Genomic DNA, 10,835 nt, shown 5'->3' on the forward strand with positions numbered 1-10,835 from the left:
GTGGTTCATATATTTAATTTAATCCGATCCGAAAATAATCCGATTTAATCTATTTGCTTTACTTTATAATTTTTTAAACAAGGTAAACAGCTGTGGGCGGATCAGTCATAACGTCCTCCTTGCATTTGAAATAAAAAGCGTACGCGACAATCCAGAAATAAATGCATAAAACTATGAAGGGTATTCAAATTTAAACATATTTTTAGTGTTCTTAACAACGACTTACGCAGTCCAGTGATCGATATGCTTATATCAATAATATCTGCATCCCAAATTAAAACTTCTGCTACAAGAAAAGGAGGATACAGCAGAGTGTGTAAACAGCTTGTGATAAGAAAAATAAGCACTAAAACTGATGTTTTCTAAACAATTCGAAAAGATTTAATTAACCAGAACAAAACTCAATGACAAATCCTCACCACAAATGAGGCCACGAATAGCATTAGACAGCCAACAAAATGCACCATATCCAAAATTCCATATACAACTAGCACTATACCTTTAAAGTTATCGCAGCAAGGACTTGCATTTCTCATGGGAACGGCAACAAGTTCGAAGAAAAACAATGATAGAGCACTGATCATACAACCCACTCTTAGGGATATGATACAACAGCATTTTCTCAAGCGGCATCTCATGGTTTTTGTTTATTTTAGTTGATTTTACAATTTCTGACGTGCTAAGCACAGATAGTTTATAGATTTATTAATTTATAGACTATCCAGAATATACATACTTTAAATGGTCTGAAGCGCTTCGTTCTACCTGTTACATACTTTTTAACGAATTTAGTATACCCTCTTACTCTACTTGTAACGCTATAAATATTAATGATCTGATTACAATTCGGTATAATTATTCATGAACTGATTGCAATTCGGTATCTTAAAAAATACATTTAAGATATCTTAGAACTCAGTGTCCCCTTAAGAAGGATTTGTTCTATGATGTTAACATTTTCGAAGCTAGGAAATATGGTACAATTTTTCGTCTGCATCAATTTGTTCTCCTCTGCGTCGCAATTTACCCACTGGAAATTTTGTATTCCCCAGTCAATATGCAACTGGCTGATGAGGAATTTCCATGACTTTCCACAATTCATCCTCCCATTTTTCGACCCCGCCTGCTCATCTATTTTGCATATTTTCCGAACTTTAGCTAGTTGCTTGTACAATGAGTAAAAGTAAAATTTCGCAGACTTTTCGAGACTGTAAAATATTACACCAACACATCCCCCCCCACCAAAGTACCAGCCAGTCGATATTAAAAAAGATAAAGTTTTATTAGTTGTGCGGTGAAAATGGGCGTGGTGAGGGAGGCGAGATATAATAAAAGTAATAAAAGAAAATATGCAACACACACACAAACACCAATGAAGATGCAGATGAAGTTGAAATGTAAATTTTGTCCGAATGGAAAGTTCCGTTTCAATGATTGCAAACGGAAGCGGAAAATGCCCAGCCCAAAAGGAAAATGCCACCCGCCGCCAATGCCCTCTGGGGAATGAATGGCAAATGAAACGCAAGTAAATACGATAAATAAATGTTTAAATAAATAAGTAAATAAATATGTGGACAGTCAGCAACAGGAATTGGGTCCGAAAATGGTGGCGAAAAAGAATCTGAGGGGGCCAAAAAGTCCAAATGTAATAATTAAATTGCATTTTGCGTCTGTGGCCAAACAAAATGGCGGCCAACGTTCGAATAAGTGAGTGTGTGCGGTCGTGAATGTGAGCATAATGGTCCAAACTAGCGAGATACCGTGTACAAGTATATAATTTACAATATAAGAAATATTCATAAATTTATATCTCTTGTATTTTTATAATAAAAGTTTAAAAGAGTATTAAAGCTTTTTGACCTTATATGTGGGATTTGGAAAATCATTTCAAATCAAAACATTAATCTGCATTTTTTAAACCTGTATATTACTATAACTTATGGTATTCGATATATTTCTGTATACTAGTAAGTAAGTCCATTCCAGAGTTGTTTCAATCCGTAGTGGCCAGTAATAATATTTATATGCCTTGGCCACAATCATTGGTTCACATAAACACAAACACACGAGGGTACATTAATATCTTTTTCTTTTTTTTTTGGTCTGATTTTTCATCTGTCCTTATTTCTTTCTCCAGATTCCATTCCTCGTAATTTACAATATTATAGCTCTGAGTAACGTTGATTGTGTGCATCAATTGTTGGCTTTCGTGTATGGGAAAAGGCTTAAATTTATTTATCATTCAATTAAATATTTAAAATGCCAAAAAATGCTTTCACCGCCAGCGAACTTATTTAAATTTCCACGCCCACAAGTACCGCACACCTTTAATATTGAAATTGAAATCATAAATAAATGAGAAAATTTGCGTTGGATGGCGAACGCAGATACTCGCAGGAGGTGGAAAAAAGGGGGAAAATTGAGGGAAATTGTGGGCGGTTTGTTTATTTTTGCCGCGTATGCGTAATGTGTGCATACATACATATACATATGTGCGAATCGCATTCGCTGTAAATTTTATTGTTATATGTATATATTTATGCCCATATATGTGTGTGTTTTTTTTAACCGTGTATTTTCGCTGCATCGCTGCAATGTTTGTAAAATTAATTGACATTTTATTTGTTAATTAATTGTTATGGCAGAGTGTTGTTGTTATTGTTTGGTTGGCCAGGCCGAGAGTTCACAGCTTTTGGCCCGGTAGAGAATGGCCAAATGACCAAATGGCCAAATGGCTTTTCATTATTGTTATTACAAATGCCGCGGTCATTATTATTTGCTCGTTAAGCGCACCTCTGCAGCTCCCCCTTTGTTCAAATGCAATGCATTTGTAATTTAGTTTTGTAGTTTTAATTGCAAAAATTGTTAATTTTCTGATAATTTATTTATGCATTTATTTATGTTTAGCTGCGGAATGCATTTGAACAAACTAGAAAAGGGCTCTGCTGAGTTCGTTAGCTTTAAGGTATTTGAAAAGAATTTGCTGACGAAATATAAAAATAATATTGTGACTAGTTAACTGTTCAGTTGTTAGCTATAGAACTGTCATAGATAGTTCATCAGGAAACCTACGGGTGCCATTTTAAGAAAAAAAAAATCAACAATGCATAAAGATAGATTACTGTTAAAACTTTGGTATAAGCATAAAATACGTATCCGCGCAGAGAAGATCTGTGAAAAATTGAATTATCCTAGGCAGCAAGCCCGGACAGCGCCAGCCATCAATTTTTACAACTTTAAATACCAGCAGGAAGTAACTTAGGAATTCAGGATCAGCTCCCCTAGAGCAACATTTCGAATGGCAATAAGAAAAAAGTCATAACAAAATTTTTACGACAACTTTGGCGGCGTTTTCATTTCGCTGCTGGTCCGCCAAAAAGTGGAAGGAGGAATGGAGATGGGTTTTTCGGGGATACGAGATTCGGGATTCGGATGGATGGACTGGATGCAAAATGCAAAACAAAGGGAAAATTACCGAAACGCCAGAAGAAACGACGTATTCTAATGGGTGCCATCCCGCTGGTTTCTCTTCTTTCTGCTTGTTTTTTTTTTTGTGTTTTGTCTTCATGGGGAAGTGTGGGGCATATAATAATCATCTATATTCATGGATTAGGATTCAATTTTTATGCCACACGCGAGAAGGTGAGACGGAAAAAACCTGCCAGAGAACAATGAGGGTTAAATTGAAAATAAAGCGTTACCCAAAGAGAGAAGCCACAGATACAAAAAGGTGCGGGGGCGGAGTTGAAAAAATTATTCAAAAATTTATGCAAGAAAATATTACCAAAGAGCTAATAATTTTCTCCATCCATCGTTCCCAAAAAGGTGGCAAAAGCGCCGCGTGGGGGCCGCCAGGGGGTGGTGGGTGGTAGGTGGTGGGAAGGGGCGGATTGGGTGGTTCGGTGGGTTTTTCCTTACCCCGGGTCTTGTATTAATGAATAATATCGCGGCTAAGGCAAAGGCGAAACGTGCACTTCGTTTTTTCATTTTTTTTTTGTGGCGCGCCACAGGGGTTAATAAGTAATCTGCATTTTTTGACATTTATTTATGTCTTCAAATATGTGCGAGGAGTCCTCGTTTCTCTTTTTATCGCGGGGGCCAAAGAGCAAGGGAAATCTAACAGCTGTTCAAAGTGTCATTAGAGCAAAATATGCCCGCGTTGTGGCTCCATCTTCAATTTTCATCATCGTGGAAAATAAGAATTATACGCGAGGATATGCATGCATTTATCTCTGTCCCTCTTCCATACATATTGTTTTCATTTGATTAGCCAAGCGTCTTTGAATAGGTGTATTTATATGCGTTGCAATTCCCTTATAGCTGTATTCTAGATAAGGCCATACAAATTTGGTATTTATATGGTAGTAAAGGTCGCTGTTTAGCCTGTGAGCGTGACATCGGACTTTAGTTACCTACATACGTGTCTGCACAAATCTATATTTACGATTATGGAAGTTTATGGATGTTTCTTCTTCGACGTTTTAGTGTCATTCAGCGCTGGGCTGTAAAGGGCGCATAAAATGGTGGGGCTGGGCGGCATGGTGGACCGTCTGGTTGTGGATGGGGTTGGGAGTGGGGGTGTGGTTGGAGCAGTCCTAATGACAAATGCCTATATGGAATGGTCACACACGCATGGACCTTCCCCTTCCGCTCTTTTCTTGCTTTCGCCGAACTGGTGAAAGTGAAATTGTCATAAAAAGTGAAAGGCAACTGGGGAACTTGAAGGTGGGCGGTGGGTACACTGTGGGTGGTTTTCACATGTCAAGGTAATTTGGGCGCACTTTTTGCACCCGCCTCGTTTTATGGGCGAATTCAAATAGTTCTTTTAACCACGCCCACACGCACACACATGTGTAATTACTTAGTTTATTATATTGCAAGTATCAAAGTGGACCAGCCAACTATGCTACCGTTAGGCCCCCTCTCCCTGCCTTTTTTTTCGGTACCCCCGCTTGAAAGGCCTTACCCTCTTTTATAGTTTGGCAAATCGTAAAAACTTTTACAACATTTACATGCAAGGCGAAATTCAAGGGGGGTGAAATAGTGTTGAGGGGGGCGGCAGGGTTGCCCTGTGTGCCAGAGTTGTCGCCGCAAAAGTTTGCACTACAGTTGCGCTCTCTATTTGTCTTTTGCCTCCAGTTTTAGCCTCCCCACTCCACAAATGCCCCGCAATTTTCCGCCCACTTTTCCACAGACGATGCTTTTTCAATTACTCAGGTCTGGCCCCCTTTGGAAAGGCCCTCCCCCCCCCCTCTCTTGGCCAATTGAGTCGCCACTTAAGTCGCCTGACCAAAAAATCATTAACTATTTTAATTTCAGTTTGCAAATTCCATGCAATTTAAATTCGGAATGGCAGGGGCGTGGCTTTGGCCCCTTTTTATGTGTATAAATGCATATATATATACTATGTATGTGTGTTCAATTTAGCCAAAATGCTAAGCAAATACAATTAAAGCGTCTAAGAAAAAAGCCAATAATTAAAAATGCACAAAACCAAAAGTGAACACTGCCCTTCAAAAAAGAAGGACCAAGATGTTTGGCAGAGCAAAGCAAAAATGGTGGAGGAGCTTCGAGAAAGGGAAATTGAAAGCAGTCAACTGGATTGCGGAGTCCAAAGTAAACTCATTTGTTGGCTTAGCTGGTGAGTTCGAAAATTTTCAGAAAGTACTCTGCAAACTTGAAATAGAATTTCAATTCCAATTCTTAAAGTTTTAAACTGATTTTAAGGAAGGGGTTTAAACTCTAAATATGTGTGATACGGTGATATTAAAGTATCTTACTTTTTGGCAACATTTCTGGTGGCTTCTTGTGTGCATTAAACGAAGGAAAATACTTTTGCTGCGATCACCTTTTTTCATAATTTTTCCGCCTCCGGTTTTCCAGCTAATCTAATCGATGGCGGACATCGACGACTTTCCGTTGAGGTTTGCCCTACAAAACAATCGAGGTGGGCCAACGAAACGGAAGCGAACGCAAACACGGAAAAGGACATGGCATATTTTCCACGCAGTTACTTGCGTTAATTTCCACGGCATAAAGCACTGGCAAACAACAAGAAAATAGACAAAAGGCGACTGAGGGAAAAGCGAGGAAAATAAAAAAGGGTCGTCGGTCGCTTCCGTTTTGTCTCACGCGTTTTTATTTACTTGGCGCGTTTTTCTCATTATTTTGGTCAGGTGGCTTGAGGTTTTCAAGCCTTTTTTTTATTTTTTTTGGTTGTAGTCCCCCAGCTATTTTTATGTTGCATACTTTCCGGTGCGGTTAGCTGAAGGGTCACAAAAACCGACCGAATGGTAATAATTTAAAATTAAAATTTTCTTTTCTGTTGCTGTCCCGTTGCTTAATCGGATAATGCGAATTTTTGTAATCGAAGTTTGTCGAGTCCTTGTAGTTGAGTTTACTCCTTTTTGCTCCTAGACTTTTTTGCCTTTGTACTTGTATACCCTTTTAAACCGGACGTTGAGTGTTTTGACACAGTTGAAAGGCTTGTCGATATTACCTTTTATCATGCTTTCCTTATAAATAGTTAAAAAGCCCGAGCACTTTGATGTTTTTGAAAAAGAAGGAAAATAGACCTCTCGAATCTCAAGTATTTAAGTTTAAACAATATGCAGGGTATTTGAATCTCGGCTTGCAAATGGTATCTGCCTCGTTCGCTTTCTATGAAGTTTACTTTGGTGTACATGACTTGAGTCAATATATGCAGTATTTTATGAAAAGTTAACCCTTTTCTCGATTTGCATGTCGCGGCACAGACGACCCCGAAAACCACCGCTTTCCCACCCACCAGCGACTTTTGTTTTAATGTCAGCGACGTCGCTGCTCAATTGTCTAACATTATCTGATTTGGCGTTTAATGCTTAACCCTTGCCGACACACGCTTCGAAAAAGTTGAAAAAAAAATAGAATTTGAAACGTACCAACACACAGAGGCGCAAGGATAACGAATTAAAAAATTAAAAATCGAAAGGCAACGACGACAACGAGACGACAACAAAAGGTGGAAAAAAAGAGAAGTGAACCGAAAGGGGTGAAATGTGATTAGGCCAAGGGGGTGGTGGGTGGTCTGGATGCCTGGGTGGTTGGGTGCTTGGGTGCTTTTCCCTGATATACCGCCGCTGATTAGGCAGCGCTCCAGGGGAAAAATCGAGGGGACTGGGGGGAGAAAGCATAATTAAAACTCGCAGCGCCGTGTAATAAATGCCAAGGCAGGCACAGCCAATAAATAGCAACAAGAAAGGAAAGACAGGATGCGGAACTGGATATAAGCAACCCTTTTACCCGACAAGCAACGACGACCACCAACCCTCGGAATAAAAGAAACAATCGAATTTTAATCAATTCGCACACCGTCCTCGTCATTTGCATTTGCTTCTCGGCGGCTTTGTCTCTAGGCAACCAAGCATCCATCCATCCAGGAATACAAAACCCAGGAGTCCAGGAAGCCAGAACTCCGCTTCACTTCACTCGAGTCCCCGAGAACTCAAGAACTGTTATGCTCTATAGGTCTAATTCTGATCCCCCGATTATTTCACGCTCTCGAAATGCAAAGTCCTCGAGGAGGAACTCTTCAGAACCTATAAGAGGGGATCTAATTGCGAATAAAAATTAATGCTACATCATTATTCAAGAACACAAGTTCTATATATTTGTATCGGGATGTTTCCTTGGAATAAATTCAATCAGGATTTTTAAAATTGGTTCTTGTGACATTGAATGTAAATGTTTTACCTTTTGTGTTAATTCATTTATAAGAGTGGAAAATCGTATGCTTTTTTAAAAAATCAAAGCTTTGGTAAGGGGAAATTTTTTATCGTTCTTTCTCAGCACTGCATTGTTTTGGACCATTTGCTTTGGCAATTTCTATTCATTGCAACTCATCAGTCGCTCCGTCTACATATTGCACTTGCTTTCTTCTCGTTTTGCCGCTTTCTCGTCCTATATAGAGTCATCATCTGGTTTCGTCTCCATTTTCCAGCTACACCTGTTTGTTATTGCGGCTCATCATCTTTCGACTGGGAAACGAATGCCCCCAGTTCTCCATGGCCATTCTTTTGCCCATCCGAGTGCCAGGTATGTACGTAGCCTCAATTTCCTCGGAGTTTTCCATTTCCATTGCCAGTTTGGTCGTTGCTGCTGTTATTTATAATTTTCGTTTATTTGCATTCGCATCCAATTTGTTTGTTCGTACCTGGTCTTCTGGTCTTTTCGCATTTTCCTCGGCTCTGTCGTTTTTTCTTTGGCTCCTGAGCAGAAGGACCGCCACCAGCCCCCCATTGGATTTCCACACACATTTCCACTACTTTCGACTTGTATTTTTCTGGGTTTTCTGTCTGACTTCAACCATTTTACGCCATTATCAACGTCATCGTTGCTCTCGTTCTCATTCGTTGGCATCTTCTGTTTGCGTTTTGTGGATCGTCTACACGGCAAGAAATATTACTTGAAAGATGTATCCTTAGGTTCAGAACTAATCTAAGCATTTCTTGCTACTTGCATTATCTTAAATAGCAACATAAAGCAAGTAAACACATTCATATATTGAAAATATTAAAACTAACCATTTTAAATGAAGTATTTTAACTGATAAAAGACATACGAGTCTTTCATTTATTAGTTTCTTTAGGTGCACTGAGCCTGGCATTGTTGGGTTTGGCTTGGCTCACCTTTGCCGGTTGTTGTCTCATTGTTGTCGCAGCTAAACCCCCCCAATTTCCCACCGTATGCCAGCCACCCAGTTTCCCATTTTCCAACCATACCCTGACCTGGCTGCCTGTCCAGCTGTCAGGGCATATTATTGGTGTGCGGAAAATGTTCGCGTAATTGGAATGTTGACATTCGCATTTTCAGATGGGGGCTCCGGGCTCCTCAACGCCGTCCCAGAATCCACCATCCATTTGAGTGACAAGACTCCTATCAAAGTGCATCCAATGACGCCGAACAACACGGATATTGCCTCGAGGCCAGCCGGAAAATCTTGGCGTGTCCTGAGAATGAGACATCACCCCGAAAAAGAGAGTTCTGTAAGTCCTGTTGACTTGCACCCTGGTCGTGACATTGCTAAAGCTTCGACAACTTGTCAAATTACCTTGAGCAAGCCGCCGGCCCAGCATTTTCCCCCTCACTTTTCTCCGCCCACTCACTCGTTTGTCAATATTTAAAATTGAAAAATACAAAAATACACCCCCTGTCAGGTATTTCATATCATTTCAATATCATTGATGTCAAAATGCTGCTCGCCCTGCTAATGTGCACATCGCAGAGCAAAGACAAAAAGCAAGTCAATGAATGCGCGAATAAGTTAGTAATTCAGATGGGAATCGAATTCGGTGATACCCTGTTAAAGGGATTGGAGGGAATGCTATTAGTATCAACACGTTTACTCAATTAACTTTTATTTTAAAAATATTTATATTTGATTTATCTAAGAAATCAAAATTATGTTTATTTTAAATAGTAGTAACATTAAAGACTTTATATTGAGACATCTGCTAACTTAAATCATTACCCTGTAATGAGACAAACCTTTGAATTGGTTCAGTTAGGTTAAATATATAGGTGGGGCTATGCAAAAGACACGACTGCGACAACGTTGACGACAATCGGAAGACACCCTTAGACACGGAGTCACCAAAGTCACCGGGGGTAACCATTACCGACGTTCATCCATCCATCCATCCATCTATCCACCCATCCATCCATCCACCTATCCATCCCATTCATTCAGTCGTATGTATATTTCATATGGATCGGGAAATGGTAATGGGGGAGGCGTCTTAGCATTTCTCAATGTACTCGAAAACGATTTATTAAAAAATATCTTTGGCACGGCGGCGGCAGCCAGGCAAAACAACAAGCAAGCTTATTAAAAATTTATTACCGAGCTTAAAAAATGTTACCCCAGTCGCCTGGGTATATATACGTATATATATCCTGCATATCCGTGTATATATACATTTGTTCCTTGCGACCCGCAGGGCATTTCCCTCAATGAGAATTTAGATGCGGGGTGGCGAGCACCTTCGACGACAGTTGAAAACAAAAAATGCCAGGGGCTGAGATATTGAAAGGTATTTTGGCTGATTTGTTTGAGTTGGAAATTTAATTTACAACTGTAAATGGTTTTAAGCGGGCCAACCGTGGAAATGGAAAAGCCTCTGGCCAAAAACTGACGAGACATTGAGCTGGGGATCGAAAATATTCACCTGGAAACATAGAAAAGGTAATAATCGGGTAATATGGTGCAGAATAAAATATATATTAGGTATATCTAGGTATAAATGTCACAACGCATCTATGAACGTAGTAATTTAATGATTAATACTCAAAGCCCTAATGAGCCGACGCCCAAATGAGACCTCGAACCCTAGCAAAATGTAATCCTTTTTCCCCCGATTCATATATGATATGAGCCTATCTCCAAGGCCATTAAATGACATATCAGTGGCTGGCAGAGCTGTAACCTTTTTTTTTGTGTGCTTGGGCATTGGTCATCATCATCATTAGTAATGAGCGAAACCCAAAATTTAGCCACCACCACGTAACCCACCCATACATAGATATGCACCATATATAGACAAAGCCCATGATTCCGATTGCGATTCCTATTCCAAACACTGTCTCAAGTCCAATGACAAATGATCAAATGTCACACATGGAATTTAAAGTAGCTGCAGCTGTGCGGGGATCTGGAGTGGAATTCCTTGGGTTGGAGGTGGGATTTTTTTTTGGATGGGGTTATTAGCCAGGGGGTTGGCTACCACTATTTTTGATAACTGAAACTCATCAGCAGCGTTGTGTCATCATTTTTATGATTTAGCTGAAATGATGAAACG

At 39.7% G+C, this 10,835-nt stretch overlaps 1 protein-coding gene across 1 annotated transcript; it reads right to left on the reverse strand.

Moving 5' to 3' along the window:
* Window positions 1–73: 73 nt before the first annotated feature.
* Window positions 74–638, reverse strand: LOC117148734. The gene is made up of 3 exons (XM_033316302.1): window positions 420–638; window positions 227–362; window positions 74–171 (listed from the first exon to the last, which is right to left on the reverse strand). The coding sequence occupies exons 1-3, from the start codon at window positions 636–638 to the stop codon at window positions 74–76; spliced, it is 453 nt and encodes a 150-aa protein (XP_033172193.1).
* Between the last annotated feature and the right edge of the window lie 10,197 nt (window positions 639–10,835).

The sequence above is a fragment of the Drosophila mauritiana genome, chromosome X (genome assembly GCF_004382145.1).
Source record: "Drosophila mauritiana strain mau12 chromosome X, ASM438214v1, whole genome shotgun sequence".
In the NCBI taxonomy this organism is placed as follows: Eukaryota; Metazoa; Arthropoda; class Insecta; order Diptera; family Drosophilidae; genus Drosophila; species Drosophila mauritiana.